General features: G+C 39.7%; 1 protein-coding gene across 10 annotated transcripts in view; it reads right to left on the reverse strand.

Annotated features, from left to right (window-relative positions):
• LOC132383599 (phosphatase and actin regulator 4-like) overlaps positions 1 to 16,713 on the reverse strand; it is a 300,611-nt gene continuing 283,898 nt past the window's right edge. For all 10 annotated transcript variants that reach the window (XM_059954780.1, XM_059954782.1, XM_059954785.1 and 7 more), the window contains 6 exons: positions 14,218 to 14,374; positions 12,494 to 12,549; positions 11,411 to 11,472; positions 9,232 to 9,369; positions 4,923 to 4,999; positions 1 to 2,813 (listed from right to left, as the gene is read on the reverse strand). In XM_059954780.1, the coding sequence (XP_059810763.1) occupies positions 2,798 to 2,813; positions 4,923 to 4,999; positions 9,232 to 9,369; positions 11,411 to 11,472; positions 12,494 to 12,549; positions 14,218 to 14,374 (506 nt within the window). In that variant the 3' untranslated portion in view covers positions 1 to 2,797. The remainder of the gene's footprint in view (positions 2,814 to 4,922; positions 5,000 to 9,231; positions 9,370 to 11,410; positions 11,473 to 12,493; positions 12,550 to 14,217; positions 14,375 to 16,713) is intronic.

A 16,713-nucleotide genomic window follows, 5' to 3' on the forward strand; every position in this document is an offset into this window, starting at 1 on the left:
TTCACAACCAATAGGAATCTATTTTTTATTAAAAGAAAGCAGCACTGAATGAGAACAAAATACACCAAAAATTTATAAGAGCAACATTAATTGTCAATTATTTACAACTCATATGAAAATGTACATACAACAACTATACAGACCGCAAAAAAAATTTGCATGTCTTTGATGAAAGATTCTGATGGGGGAGGCTGGATTTCAATCTGGTCTTTTATTCTTCCTCCCAGTACAGTTGAATTTCAAAACTGACAAACAATTATGATAAAGCTCTTGAGCAATTTTATACCCTGGATCCCCTCAAAATACAAAAATACCATGGTGTGGGTTCAATGAATAAACTCCTAAGCTGTATCAGAGGGAAAAAAAAGATACAAGGAAGACCATTTTAAAATATCCAACACTTTACAAAAAAGAAATGTATTAAGATACTTTGCTAAAAATATTACATACAATAGATGTGCAATCATTCCAGGAGGGGAGGGTATATTAATCCCTGCCACATAGTATGCACTGGCTTAATAAAAACACTAAAGTTTAATTGTTAGCAGTTTAAGCATGCCCATTAGGCTCCAGTGTGTTGCAGCACCCTTGTTTTCTCATCTTCCCTCTCTCGATCATTGACCAGAGCAGGAGGGCACTGGTATTCCTTTAGTACTTGCTCCATGTGGCTATTCTTCAAGTGCAACTTGGCTCTTCAATAACTCACCATATCTCTGCCCTGCTACTGAGCTTCCCGCTAGGAAACAACATAATAAGGAGTAGGAATCCTGAGTTGACCTTCCTCCGTTGCCCAAGGGCCCCCAAGGATAATTATGGTGTCTAGACTGTTAGATGCAAGTTGTTAAGTTAGCACATAAGGAGATCAGAAAGAGACCTTTCCGACCTGTAAAACATGTCACCATTCATTGCATTAACCAACAACCCATTGGATAACTCTGATTTCTATTAGAAAGGGTCATTACTATATTATTGACCCCATCATCCAATAGTTAAGTGCAGCATCGATGTATTTCAAATGCTACTTGTCATAATGACTTTAATGGTAAATGAAAAAAAATCCTCTTATTAAAGAATCCTCTTGTATTCTTGCCAACTTTAAATACACAAAGGCAGACAAGAAATAGCAGAGAAACAAAGTAATTACGCATGAAAAATGACATGGTTGAACCTGACAATGTGGTAGCATCATAATGCATCCGAGGGGCTGTTCACTGCTGCCCTGCCTTTTACCTCAGTGCTAATTTTTTGTTAAAACTATGGCCTTTCATAATTCCATTAGCGCTCAACTAAATCAAATACTTAGATGGGATTTTATTGATTTTACTGCCAAGCTTTAACTCAAGATATATTTAATTTTGACTATCCCACTGGTCTATCCATAGACAAGAATCTTGGAATTTTACTGATATACATCCAGATTTCAAGGACTGAAAATGTTGAAAATTAAAATAGAGCAAGTGCCACAAGCTTTGCAAGTAAAAAAAAGTCTTAGCAATTTCACATAGATTCATTTCAACCCATTCATAACCCATTCACCGCATTCCATCGTGAAAAAGGACTAGAATTAACTGAACTGTTCACTTGGATAAAAACACTCATATATAACATAAAAGATGATTGATTGCCAGAGGGTAAAGAAGACAAGGGATTGAAAAACAAATTACATTCTTCACTGCCATCTTGTCTATGCAATCATCTGTTAGAGAGCAAGACTGAGAAAACTGATTTGTTATAAATTACAAGGCAATTTAAAATGTCAAGATAAAACAAAACTAAAATGAACTATTTGACAGTTTGATTGTGAAGGAAATCAGCATAGTGTTTTGAATGGATTCTGATTTCTTTTTTTATAAAAAGTCACAATTATACTTTATTCAATATTTAAATATGAAGACAACTGAATACATATTCACTCTAAACGAAAATGGGAGGTGCAATTTTCTTTTCCCATGGAGGCACAATTTAACATTCAATGCAAACCAGTCACTTCCTATGTACAAAGGTTTATGGTTTCCCTGCACACAACCAGCCCCCTTTGCCACCCCCATGATGCTTTCAGAAGAAAGGCACCCAACACAGTGATATATTCCTTTCGAAACAGACCCGCTTCAGTGAAAATCAGCACTTGATTTTTTTTTGGGGGGGAAGCTCTTACACAGAGTGGGTGGTTAGAAAACCCTTATATAAAGTTTCTGATCTATTCCAGGAGACAGTTTTGCTCCTGGACACCAGCAACTAAAGGGCAATAGAACTGATGGAAGTTGTGAGGGCAAGGCAGAAGAAGAGGGCCAGACAGTCAATCGGGGTCCTCGATGGTTCACCAACAGTTGACACTCAATGTTTTCCTTGAAACTTGAAAGTGCGTGCAAATGCAAAATCACAGGGAGAAGATATTCTTGATTAGGGGATTAGGGGTGAAGAGATAACAGTCTATACAATGGCCTACTATTCTTCCATCTCTGCTTTAACAAAGGAAACAGTCATTCCCTGGCACACCATCCCAGCAAATGTTAAACAAGTGCTGAGATTTCAATACAACTGCAGTATTGGAGGTGCAGAGACAGATATGATCAAGGGTAAGCTCCATTCTGAGGATTATGATTCGCTGAAAACTGAATTTACATATGTTTATCAAGTATTGATTTTTTTCTCATGGCACCAGATTCACTGAAATTGTATTGAATACATTGTTCACAAGTGTCAATGTAACAGGGCTTCAGCTACAGTACTTGGGCCTCATCCCCATCTATGCACGTATACCATCAAGTTTGCATTCCATTTATATCTGTGCATATTCTTAAGGTCGATGAAACCTGGGGGGGCAAAGAGAAACAACTATTAATCATAGAGTGTCTGACTATTTTGATGCATACAATCCCTTATTTTTGATTCCTTCTCCCAGTCTTTTCTTATTTGATTTGACCTTCACTTCCAGAATGTATGGCATAATGTACATCCCAGGAGATGAGAACATTATTAGCAGTAACTCGGCATTGAGGGACCATTGCAAAATTAGAGGGCCCATCTTTGTGCTGAGGTCTTAAAACAGAGGCCCTCCCTTTCCACCAGGTAGCTCTGAAATATTCTATGGTGGTCTGTCTGGTATGGGTCACTGTACAGGAATGGAAAAAGCTCAAGAAAGTTGTAAATTCAACTAGCTCCATCATGGGCACTACACTACCCTGCACTGAAGGCACCTTCAAAAGGTGATGCCTCAAAAAGGCAACATCCATCATTAAGGACCCTCATCACACAGGGGCATACCCTCTTTTCATTGCTACCATCAAGGAGGTGATACAGGAGTCTGTATACACAAATTCAATGTTTTAGGAACAGCTTCTTCCCTTCATCATCAAATTTCTGAATGGACAGTGAACCCATGAATACTACTTCATTTTCTCCCCCTTTCTTTTTGCACTAATTTCATTTAATTTCAACAACAAATTTCACAACATACTATATGTCAGTGATATTAAACTCAATTTTATGATTCTGAGATTCAGTGAATACAAAAGCATTTTTTAAGGTACTTGAATGGTAATTATTTGGTCTCCTTACAGATTTTGGGAACTCAGAGTGTGCCTATTACACCATGACTTACTTCAAAATAAATTATTGACTGGGAATCTTGGAAATGATGAGAACAAGAAAAGCCTTTTCATCAATTTTCCCTGCATTTTGATGGATTAATAGGTTAATCCATCACCTGAACTGATTCCAAGTTGCAGTGGGTTTGGAGAATGCAGCAACAGCTAGAAGAGTTGCTGCCTCTTAGGTCCAGAGGCTGGGATTAAGACTTGGCATATACAGAATGTACTCCTTAAGGCTGTTATAGCCAGGGTTGGTAATGGGAACAAGCTCCCACTACCTATTAAATGCTCCCAATGGCGTGCACCCCAAACAGCCTCTGATAACCAAGTCCAGCACCTGATCTTCACATGTGGCTTAGCTAATAAGCCCAGTGGAACAGTTACTATTGACAAGTGAATGGGAAAAGGTGGGTTACTGGTGCCTTAAAACCAGTTGCTTTGGTCAGATGGGGCTCGTTAGCTGTGGTTGGCAACTCATTTAAGAGAAGGAAAACTTTGATCTCAAACCTCCGTTGCCTTGCAGCTGTACCCACTCATGAGAAAGGGTTCAGGAGTAAACCCCGAGGGAAAAATCCAGAGCTGAAGTCCCTAGGGCAGTCTTACATTGAGTTCAATTCTGATTGGCAACTCTTGTGACGCTGCTGGTACCAAACTGATTTGGTCTCTGCCGTTCCTTTGGGTTCATCAGATGCGTGCAGAGGGGAAATTTGCTACATGAGAAACAGCTTGCTCTCTATATTGTACTGCCCAGGCTTGTGTATCTAGACAGCTAGGACATAATATCTGCATTCAACTCAAACTGATGAAGACCCTCAAAAAAAAATGTTTGATAGGTTTTTGCTGGGAATGGCAAATGACATGGATTGAAAGTGGTTAAATGAGCAAAATGACAGGTCACTTTTGACCTGAATGAACAGTCTCAGGATGGGTGTGGCCTACTCGTATCTTTGCTGGTATTACCCAGAACATCTTTGAAGCAGTCAGGAGATGCAGCAAAAGTCAATATTTAGGCAGCTGATTCCTTCTTTGCAAATTGAAGCACACTAGTGCCAGCAGAGTGGACACCAAATTAGAAATCCTCGCCACCTGAAAGGCATGCAAGGTTTAGAAAGAGTGGAAACACAGAGAAGATTGCAGATGTTGGAAAAGCGCAATACAGGGAATGCTGGAGGAATTCAGCAGGTTGGGCTGCATCCATAGAGGGAACATTTCAGACCGTCCACTATTTACACCTGACCTGACCTGACCTGATCTGATCTGATCTGATCCTGCAGCATGTTTTTGTGTTGGGACTTTCTAGGTGTTCCTTTAAAGTTAAAAGGCTGAAATTACCTTGTATACATTCTGCTTTCTTCATGCACCTCCATCTCAGTACTTTTGAATTCATTTAACTCCTTGCGTATTGCTGCCTGGAAGGTTACAACCATGAAAAAGCTTGAGAAGGAAATCTTTATTTTTATTCCAAATTATTGTATCAAAAAGAAAACATAATAATTCTGTCAAAAACATCTTCTGTGCCACGCTGGCATTGCAAATGTAATGGCTAGCTAAGATCATCGCAGCTGACTTCTGTATGGAAAGATGCTTGTCAGTAGGATCATTTTGCTTCTTTTGAGGAGCACACATAGACCAGCTTAAAGAAACAAAGGGACAATTTCCTGACTCAAGCCAATTCACTACAAACAGAAAGAATAACTTGACTTGATATAAAGGTTTTAACGATATTTGGTAAGACAAATGTTTTCACTTACTAGAAAATAAAATCTAATGCCAACAAATATAAAGCAGTCACTAATAATTCAAATAAAGATTTAGAAAACATCCGAGACATCTCAGATAGGGTGCAGGTTATTCTCGAGAGGGAGGGCAAGAATCCAGATGTTGTGGTCCATGTGGGTAGGATGAGTGACGGGGTCCTGCACAGGGAGTTCAGGGAGTTAGGTGTGAAGCTGAAGAGCAGGACCCCCAGGGTAACAATCTCAGGATTGCTACCTGTGCCATGTGCGAGTGAGGCAAGGAACAGAAAGATTATAACGATTAATACGTGGCTGAGAGGATGGTGCAGGAGGGAGGGCTTCAGGTTTTTAGATAATTGGGCTTTGTTCCAGGGAAGGTGGGATCTGTTCCGAAGGGACGGTTTACACCTGAACTGGAGCGGTACTAACATTCTTGCAGGGAAGTTTGCTAGTGCTTCTTGGGGGGGGGGTTAAACTAAATTTGCAGGGGGTGGGGATCCAGAATGTGAGAGAGGGTAGCGAGAGGAAGAATAAAGGACAGGTGGGGACTACACGGTTCCGGAATATTAAGTGTGTAGTAGAGAAAGGTGAGGCGGAACAAGTGATAAGGAGGACACATGTACAGAGGAGGGATGGTCTGATGGAACATGGAGTTAAATGTGTTGAAAGAATAAGTAAATTTAGGAAGGACAACAAAATTCTAGGGGCGTATAGCCCGATGGGAGTTCGGGGAGCTGGGTTAAGCACAATAGGCAGCAATTCAAAGAGAGAGAGGAGAAATGGGCTAAAAATTCTATATCTGAATGCACGAAGTGTCAGAAATAAGGCAGATGAGCTTGAAGCCCAGGTGCAAATGGGTAACTATGATGTTGTTGGGATAACAGAGACATGGCTGCAGGGAGATCAGACCTGGGAAATGAATGTTCAAGGGTATATGTGCTATCGTAGGGGCAGAAATGTGGGCAGAGGGGGTGGGGTGACCCTGTTGGTGAGGAATGAGATTCAGTCCTTTGCAAGGGGGGACATAGGGTCAGGAGAAGTAGAGTGTGTGTGGATAGAACTGAGGAACAGTAAGGGCAAAAGGACCCAAATGGGTGTTGTCTTCAGGCCACCAAACAGTAGCATGGATATTGGGTGCAAGTTGAATAGGGAGTTAACATTGGCATGTGGCAAAGGTAATGTCGCAGTAGTTATGGGGGATTTCAACATGCAGGTGAACTGGGAGAATCAGGTTGGCGCTGGACCCAAGGATAGGGAGTTTGTAGAGTGCCTACGGGATGCATTCTTGGAACAGCTTGTACGAGAGCCGACCAGGGACAAGACTATTCTGGATTTAGTGTTATGTAATGAACAGGATTTGATAAGCGATCTTGCAGTAAAGGAGCCATTAGGAGGTAGTGATCATAATATGGTAAGTTTTTATCTGCAATTTGAGAAGGATAAGGGCAGCTCAGAGGTGTCAGTGTTGCAGTTGAACAGGGGAAACTATGGAGCTATGAGGGAGGAGCTGTCCAAAGTTGACTGGACGGATAGCCGAGCAGAAAAGACAGTGGAACAGCAATGGCAGGTATTCTTGGGAATAATGCACAAGGTGCAAAATCAGTTCATCCCCTAGAGAAGGAAGAATTCAAAGGGGGGAAAGGGGCCACAGTGGCTGACAAAGGAAGTCAGAGATTGCATAGCATTAAAAAAAAAGGAAGTATGACAGAGCTAAGATGAGTGGGAGGACAGATGATTGGGAAGTTTTTAAGGAACAACAGAACTTAACTAAAAAGACAATACGGGGAGAAAAAATAAGATACGAAAAGCTAGCCAGGAATATAAAGGAAGATAGCAAAAGCTTTTTTAGGTATGTGAAGAGAAAGAAGATAGTTAAGAACAATGTTGGGCCCTTGAAGAATGAACTGGGTGAAATGGTTATGGGAAACAGAGAAATGGCAGTAGAATTTAATGAGTACTTTAGATCTGTTTTCACTAAGGAAGACACAAGCAATCTCCCAGATGTACGGATGGGCCAAGGACATAGGGTAACAGAGGAAATGAAACAGATTGACATTAGGAAGGAAACGGTGATGAGAAGACTGATGGGACTGAAGGCTGACAAATCCCCAGGTCCAGATGGTCTGCATCCTAGGGTACTAAAGGAGGTGGCCCTGGAAATTGCGGATGCATTGGTAATCATTTTCCAATGTTCCTTAGATTCAGGATCAGTTCCTGAGGATTGGAGAATGGCTAATGTTATCCCACTTTTTAAGAAAGGAGGGAGGGAGAAAACAGTGAACTATCGACCTGTCAGCCTGACATCGGTGGTGGGGAAGATGCTAGAGTCCATTATTAAGGATGAAATAGAGGCATATCTAGATAGCAGTGATAGGATTGGGCCGAGCCAGCATGGATTTACCAAGGGTAAATCATGCTTGACTAATCTGTTGGGAGTTTTTCGAGGATGTAACCAGGAAGTTAGACGAGGGAGATCCAGTGGATGTAGTGTACCTCGATTTTCAGAAGGCATTTGATAAGGTCCCACATAGGAGATTGGTGGGTAAAATCAAAGCTCAGGGCTTCGGGGGGGGAAGACATTGACATGGATAGAAAACTGGTTGGCAGATAGAAAGCAAAGGGTAGCGGTGAATGGGTGTTTCTCGGAATGGCAGGTGGTGACTAGTGGGGTGCCACAGGGCGCGGTATTGGGACCACAGCTGTTTACAATTTACGTCAACGATTTGGATGAAGGCATTGAAAATAACATCAGAAAATTTGCTGATGATACTAAGCTGGGTGGCAGTGTGACATGTGATGAGGATGTTAGGAGAATTCAGGGTGACTTGGATAGGCTGGGTGAGTGGGCAGATACTTGGCAGATGACGTTTAATGTGAATAAGTGTGAGGTTATCCATTTTGGGAGTAAGAACAGGAAGGCAGATTATTATCTGAACGGTGTAGAGTTCAGTAAGGGAGAAATACAAAGAGATCTAGGAGTCCTTGTTCATCAGTCACTGAAGGTGAATGAGCAAGTGCAGCAGGCAGTGAAGGCGGCTAATGGAATGTTGGCCTTTATTACAAAGGGAATTGAGTACAAGAGCAAGGAAATCCTCTTGCATTGGTACAGAGTCCTGGTGAGACCACACCTGGAGTATTGTGTACAGTTTTGGTCTCCAGGGTTAAGGAAGGACATCCTGGCTGTAGAGGAAGTGCAGCGTAGATTCACAAGGTTAACTCCTGGGATGTCTGGACTGTCTTACGCAGAGAGGTTAGAGAGACTGGGCTTCTACACGCTGGAATTAAGGAGGTTGAGAGGGGATTGAAACATGTAAGATTATTAAGGGATTGGACAAGATAGAGGCAGGAAATATGTTCCAGATGCTGAGAGAGTCCAGTACCAGAGGGCATGGTTTGAGAATAAGGGGCAGGTCATTTAGGATAGAGCTAAGGAAAAACTTCTCCCAGAGAGTTGTGGGGGTCTGGAATGCACTGCTTCAGAAGGTAGTGGAGGCCAATTCTCTGGATGCTTTCAAGAAGGAGCTAGATAGGTATCTTATGGATAGGGGAATCAAGGGATGTGGGGACAAGGCAGGAACCGGGTATTGATAGTAGTTGATCAGCCACGATCTCAAAATGGCGGTGCAGGTTCGAAGGGCCGAATGGTCAACTTCTGCACCTATTATCTATTGTCTGTTTTGTAAGACCATAAGACATAGCAGCAGAATTAGGCCATTGGGCCCACTGAGTCTGCTCCACTATTCCATCACGGCTGATTCTTTTCTCTCCTCCTCAGTCCCACTCCCCAAGCCATTGAGCAATTAAAATACTGAATTCACACCAATTCTAAATGCAATAATTAGCATTAATCCAAACTCCTAATGAATTATAGACAACATCACAGCTAATGATACCATTTTCACTACCTTATCTGCTGGTGTCAGTTTTGTCCAAGGTTTATCAGCACGTCGATCATAGTCATGGGCATCTGTTACTTCAACGTATTCATGGAATCGTAGGATTTTTCTTGCCTGGAGTTCTGCCACGGTGGGTCTTTCACTGAGCTGTTTATCAGAGATTACAGTGAATATATTGTATATGCCATGAAGACTTGTGGTAGGAATCAAAAGAACTTTCCTAACATACACTATTTGCCAATATGTCACATTCCAGAATTCTTAAACTAGGAAGAACAAATAAACTATTTTAGAAATGCAGACAGGAGTATGGAGGCCTATTGTCCTGGTGTAGGTCATTGGGAATAGGCTGTCTAAATGGTTCAGCACAAACTAGATGGGCCTATTTCTGTGCTATACTTTTCTATGACTATCAATGGGAAAAGTCACTCACTGCTGTGCACCCCTTTTTTGTTGGAGATCGAAGAACAGTGTAAGAGAATGCAAATAAGATTGGGCCAATTGGTCATTTGAATCTGCTCCAGTATGCAGTGACAGTGGCTAATCTACCTCAGCTGCATGCTCTAATCCTATATCTATATCCCTTATTTCTCTAACATACAGAAACCAATCATCTCTGCATTGAATGTGATCAATGATTGAATCACTAGTCCTCTGGCATAAAGATTTATTTCTCCTCCTTTCAGTTTTAAATAGCATATCCCTAATTTTGATCCTCTGATCCTTAGTTCTTCATCAATTATTGAAAACATTATCCCTGCATTTACCCTGAGAATATTGCACATTTCAATCTGCCAATTTCTAAACTCTAAAAACTGTGTGTCCAGTTTACTGAATTTTTCCTCATAAACCTACCATACTAGGACCACCAAGTTCAAGAACAATTACTATCCCTCAACTATTAGGCTCTTGAACAAAAGGGGATAATTACACTCATTTAAAGTCCCTTTTATCTTGTTATTTCATGCTCATTATTTATTGCTATTTATTTATGCCTGCATTTGCACAGTTTGTTGTCCATTGATTCTGTTTAGTTATTGCCCTATAGATTAGCTGAGTATGCCTGCAGAAAAAGAATCTCAGCATTGCGTGCGGTAATGTTATGTACTCTGATAATAAATTTTACTTTGAATTTTGAGGAACCTGTTAGACAAATCTTTGTTGTACTCCCTCTAGCAAGTATATATCTTCTCAGGTAAGGACAGCATAGCATCTACCTTTAACTACCTGTTATACCAGGTTGTCAGCTTTTGTCTACAAGGACACCAGCTCCCTTTGAATATCATCTCCCAATCTCTCACCATTTAATATGAATAGCACATTTAAAATTTTTCTATCAAAATGGATAATCTCACATTTTCCTTTCTTATAATCTTCTGGCACGTTTCCATCCACTTGTTCACTTTGTCTACATTCACGAAGCCTCATCACTAATCACATTCACTCTTAAGGTTCCTGCCATCAGCAAACTTTATCATACTTGATACTTGTTTATATGGATTGAGTGTTATTGGATCCAAGCATCAATCCTTATGTTATCCAACTAGTCAAAACCTACAAGCTCCAGAGGGACATTTTTATTCCTATCCTTTGCTTTCTTAACCAGCTCATAACCCATTCTACTTAGTACAGTACCCCAAGTTCTACATGCTCATTGTTCAGTTACCTTCTTTATGAGACCTTATTGAAAGCCTTCTGAAAATTCTAAAACACACCTACTGCTTCATTCTTATCAACTGTAATAGATTAATCAAACATGAATAAACTTTCATAAATTTGCCAAGTCATATTTTTATTTTCTTAGCATTTTAATATCACACATTCTGTCTTATGGATGGCAACATTTTTTCCAACCACTAACAGCAGGCAAACAAGTTGGTAGCTCACTTAGTCTCTCCCTTCTTTCTTTGTATGGTCACATTTCCTACCCTCTGATCTGGAAGAACCATTCTAGATCTATACAATTTTGGAACATGATAATCACAATCACCCTCTCCCTAGCAGCTTTGTTCAAACTCTGGGAAAATTTGACTGTTCCCATTCTTAGTCTCAAAAAAGGAAGTTTCTGGTTTTGCTGTACACCTAATTTTGGTTGAGGTAAAAGGCCGCAAACTCATTCCATTTGGTTAGTTGTTAATGCAGACCTGCATCCAACAAACTATAAATTGCCCATTTGATAGTCGGGTACCTTTCTAGTGAGCCGTCTCTTGATTTCCCGTTTCTCTGCCCGTTCTTGTTCTTCATCTTTTTCTGTAAATGTTAAAGAAAAACAATTATTTCATTTGCTCCATTACTCAAGCTGAGATTAGAAAAGTCAGTATCATATGCAGTACATTGAGTGACACAACAGACATTATTGTCATGGACATTTTTATACACATATTACCCTAAGGGTTAGCCATATGAATCCAGAGTGTTTTATCAGGTTTAATCAAAACTATCATTTTTGGTCAGTTGCTCCTCCCTCCCTGCATCATTTTGATTGTTCCCAAGAATCATCCTTGCATCGTCAGTCATATTTTGTTCCCAAACTGAGGCTCTACCCATGCTGGACCCCACTATAGCTCTCTCCTGCAGCACTGCAATTCTCATCGAGATATCATCAACATAGCAGGCAGCCGGCTATGTGAAGGACCAAACATTCCTTATAATTACACCCAGTTTGTAAACCACATGCACAATCCAGGTGTATAATCATGAAGTCATAGAAAAACAAAACAGTGATATGCCTCAATCAATCAGTACTCAGAAAATTATTTTTAGTAAATGCAATTCCAAGGAAATCTGATAATAAAAGAATGGAGAGTAGATGTGGAGAAGATATTTTCCATAGTGGGGGAATCTAGGACCACAAGGCGCAGCTCAGAATAGAAGACATCTATTTAGAACAATTGGGAAAATGCAGCAGAATGGGGTTGAAAGGAAAAATAAATCAGCCATGAATGAACAGAGTAGACTCAATGGGGCAAAATGGCCTAATTCTGATCCGATGCGTTATGGACATGGTGATCCTGAGTTTGGGAAGCATCTCGAAGGCTATTCCCAAGGATATGTTGATTAAAGTAAAATTCAAACAGAAAAGTAGCATTAACCCCAGACAAGTATCCTGTAGAGAAACTTCATAAATCTTATCTAACTATCCCAATTTCTCCACAAGCATTAACTTTATAAAGTCAAATAACCAGTAAGAATTAAAACCACTACAGCTTACTTTTATTACAGTTTGAATTAAATTTACATTTGGAGATAGAAGAATAGAAAATATACTCACTTTTAAGAATATTCCTTTGCTCCAGTTCTTCCGCAGTCGGCCTTTGACTCAGACGCCTGATGGAATGGAGGATAAATTATTACTGGGTCAGGTTGTCTAAATTTAGGTCAGTATTAAAAAGCAATGGCAGTGCCGATACTTGAACATATCACACCAAGTGGAACAAATGCTCAATTTTTCCACTTATAAGAACTGCTCATAGCATTTAATAGTAGCAAACATCAAACATCATGTACTGAAGTCAATTCATTCAGTACAACTGGATAACTAGACGAAGCTTCTGGGTATGTACGACTATGATATTTGTCAGTATCTCTTTATGTCTGTGATTCATACATCTCCGACTTTCATTCTTTCCTGCCCTGCACTTGTCCTCCTGGCAGGTGCATGGTAGGGAGAAGGACGTGGGAATGTGTGCAAATGCTGATCTGTATGACACCTTCTGAATTGTTTTGGAGAGTTGGTATGTTACAAAATTGATCACTTGCCTGCTGTTTGGTGAACAGCTGGTGTAAGGGTATTGTTGAGATGTCAAACAGTTACAGAAAATAGTTCCAACTGTTGCCACAGGAACTAAGCTATCCATATAGCTGGAGGCACAATTAATTACCAATGTGACACAAAATGATGCAATGGCAGTGCCGATAATACAATAATATTGCCAATGGATTTAGAATCCACACTTTAAAAAAAGGTCTTGAATCTGTAGTATAGTTTGTTTGTCTCACAATATTCTAGAGCACTCATCAGCCAATGTGTTACGCCTGTGCCCCAACTCTGAGGGGCCGAAGGGTACAAAGTAGCTCCCTCCTTTTTGAGAATCGCAAGATCGCTATTAATTCAGGTCAGGAGACCCAGGAAATGAGAGAAAGACACGCAGAATCCACTAAGGGGTTTGGAATGTCCTGGCCCCTCAGCGATACAAAGCCACGGTAAACAGCCATTGTCTCTTGGAGACGGAATTGTGTATTGAGTACTGTACTTCATGGAAGCCCTCAGGGAACGATCAAAGGGGGGGTTGGTGGAGGGATTGCATCATCCCAACCTGATTGACATCTGAGACCCTGTGAGTCAGGATAAAAGAGGGTCTGGGGAACAGCCCCTTTAGACGCACCAGGAGAAGCGCTGGAAATCCTGTGACAGCGTTTAATAGCGACAGCCGGAGGAAGGCCCATGTGTGTCCTTTCCCGTTGCCCGGGATTGAGGCCTTACCACGGAAGACGGCTTAGCTAAAGAAGAGATCACCACCGACGACATTTTGAAGGATCGACATCATAAAAAGGAAAACCGGCAAGTCCTAAAAACATCGTCTCTCTCTGCAACCAAAGGCTGCAGCCTGAATGAACTAAAGTGACTTCTATATTTCCATCGGACAATACATTATTCCCTAGACAACGATAGAGCTATTCCTTATTGATTATTATTATACCCGCGCTTTTAGAGTTAGTATTGACAACGTATATTACCTGTATGTTTGCATTGATATTATTTTTGTGTATTTTTACCAATAAATACTGTTAAAAATAGTACCATCAGACTTCAACGGACCTCTCTATCTTTGCTGGTAAGTGACCCAGTTACGGGGTACGTAACAAATAAAATATGTTCAGCCACTGTTTTCATGGATAATATCCATTCAATCACCATGCATGAATCATGTCAGAGCACAGAAAGAATTTGAACAGAAGCAGTGTTCTCTATCAGACATTCAGATATCACCCTACCTGATGAGAGCTGTTCCAATCTGCTGTCGAATCTCAAGCCTCTCCTGATCAGATTGGCGAGGTAGTATGTTCTTCTCTATAAGTTCCTGCTTTGTAGGTCTGTTGCTCAGTTTAAGAGCCAAAGTATCTTTTCGCTTTACCTTATTGGCCAATGAATCTACACACAATATTGACAGAGAATGTTTAGGAAGACAAGGTATCTATACTATTACTCAAAAAGTATACCGTAACTACATTCTTACATATGATCCTTTGTGGAAACAATCCACTTTATCAAAATATTTAAGTAAAATTCTAGACCATAATTTCAGGCAAGGCACATTAAATCTGTGAAAGGTCACATTTCATTCATGAAGCTGGAGTTAACCTTTATTTTAGAGAGAGGAACTAGACAGGGATGCCCAATTTCTCCACTCCCTTTTTGCGCTATACATAGAACCGCTTGCCCAACTAATAAGACAGAGCGAAATTGTAAAAGGTATTACGGTGGCAGGGATTAAACAGAAAGTGGCATTATTCGCAGATGATGTTTTAGTCTATCTGAGTGAAACAAAAAAAAATCATTTATAGGATTATTTACACTGTTGGATGAGTTCGGGAAAGTATCAGGTTATAAAATAAATGTAAAGAAAATGCAGGTTTTGCCCCTAAGTTATACAGTATTCAAAAAACTGTAGGATACATATGATCTTGAGTGGGAAGCCAAATCATTAAAATATTTAGGAATAACCCTGCCAAAGAATTTTCAATGTTATCACAGGTAAATTATGGGCCATTAATTTCAAAGATAAAAGCAGATATACATAGATGGAATTTTATACCCTTTTTAAGTTTAAATTCAAGGATAAATACTATAAAAATGAATATTCTCCCTCAGTTACTTTATCTTTTCCGGACTTTACCTGTAGAGGTGGACGATAATCAATTCAGGGAATGGGACAAATGGATTTCCTGCTTTATCTGGCAAGGAAAGAAACCTAGAATTCGATTTAATACCTTACAGTTAGGGAAGGAAGGAGGAGGTATGGCACTTCCTTGCTTGAGAAATTATTTTAATGCTTCACAGATAACCCCTCTGTTATACTGGTGTAATAAGGAATATCAGGCTAGATGGAAGGAAATAGAATTTGGATTGATTGACAGTTTTCCTCTGCAAGCCTCAATAACAGACAAAGGATTGCTAGCCCAATTGGAAAAGTCTAAAAACAGCTGGATAAATCTTACATTAAAAGTATGGCAGAAGGTGGCTAATTCATGTGGAACTAATAACATGTTAAAACTTTTTAGATGGTATGCATATGATACCAAATTTCTTCCCAACAGAGTAGATAAAAGATTTGAACTATGGATAAAGAAAGGTCATACAACCTATCTCTCATTTACACAGAAAAGAGTATTACAAAGTTTCCAATCCTTATAGAACAAACATGGTCTAGAACATAATGACTTTTTTTTTTAGGTACCTTCAAACACGACATTATGTTAACCAGAGTTGTGGATAACAGATTTATCAACAGTAGAATTAGAATTTTTCAAGATTCTGAATTTGGCTTACAGTTCAATGCCAAGTAAATCAATTTCTTGATTATACAATGTACTCTTACATGCCAAAATGAAAACACATTGAATATTAAAGAGGAGTGGGAGAAAGAAGCGAGGTTGGTACTTTCAGAGGAGGTTTGGGGGAAAATATGCAGCTTTCAGTGGTCTTCGACTAACTCTTTGATTTGGAGAGAACATTGTTGGAAAAATATAAGATACTTCAAGACCCCATATCAGGAAAAATATAAAGACACAAACATGACGTGTTGGAGAAGGTGTGGCTCCAAGGAGGCAAATCATTTCTATATTTTCTAGGATTGCCCTAAATTAAGTTTATATTGGAAAGGTATTCATAGAACTTTAGGTCAGGTATTTAAGACCCAGATACCTCTGAACTTTGAGATGTTCTATTTGGGACATGTACTGTTTTTGGATCAGAAGAAAGACATAAAGTTGCTACAGGTCCTCTTAGCGGCAAGTAAGAAATCAATCACCAGAAAGTGGCGAAATCCAGTATTACCTACATTAGAAGATCGGCATGAAATTATTTTGGAAATATTTAAAATGGAAAAGATGACCTACTGTTTGAGAATTCAAAAAGAAAAATTTAATCAAATTAGGAATAAATGGATTGAATTTATAACCCCAAAGCGAGCAGACTTTGAATGACTCTCCTAATGATTTATACTGCTTTTCTCATCAACACAGTAATATTGCTAATGTAAGCATTCTTGGTTCGATTGTTTACTGTTTTTTTTTGAAAATAGGGAATTAACACAAGTAAAGGAAAAGATTTGGGAAAGGGGAAAAATATGAAAAAATTTAAGTAATTAAGTACATAGGGATTGGATAATTATGTCTGGGGGTAAGAGCAAACATGAACGAGTTAGGATATAAAATCCTACAATGGTAGTTACATAGGGTAACATATAATATTTTGGACCAGAAGTAATG

The sequence above is a fragment of the Hypanus sabinus genome, chromosome 30 (genome assembly GCF_030144855.1).
Source record: "Hypanus sabinus isolate sHypSab1 chromosome 30, sHypSab1.hap1, whole genome shotgun sequence".
NCBI classification, from domain to species: Eukaryota; Metazoa; Chordata; class Chondrichthyes; order Myliobatiformes; family Dasyatidae; genus Hypanus; species Hypanus sabinus.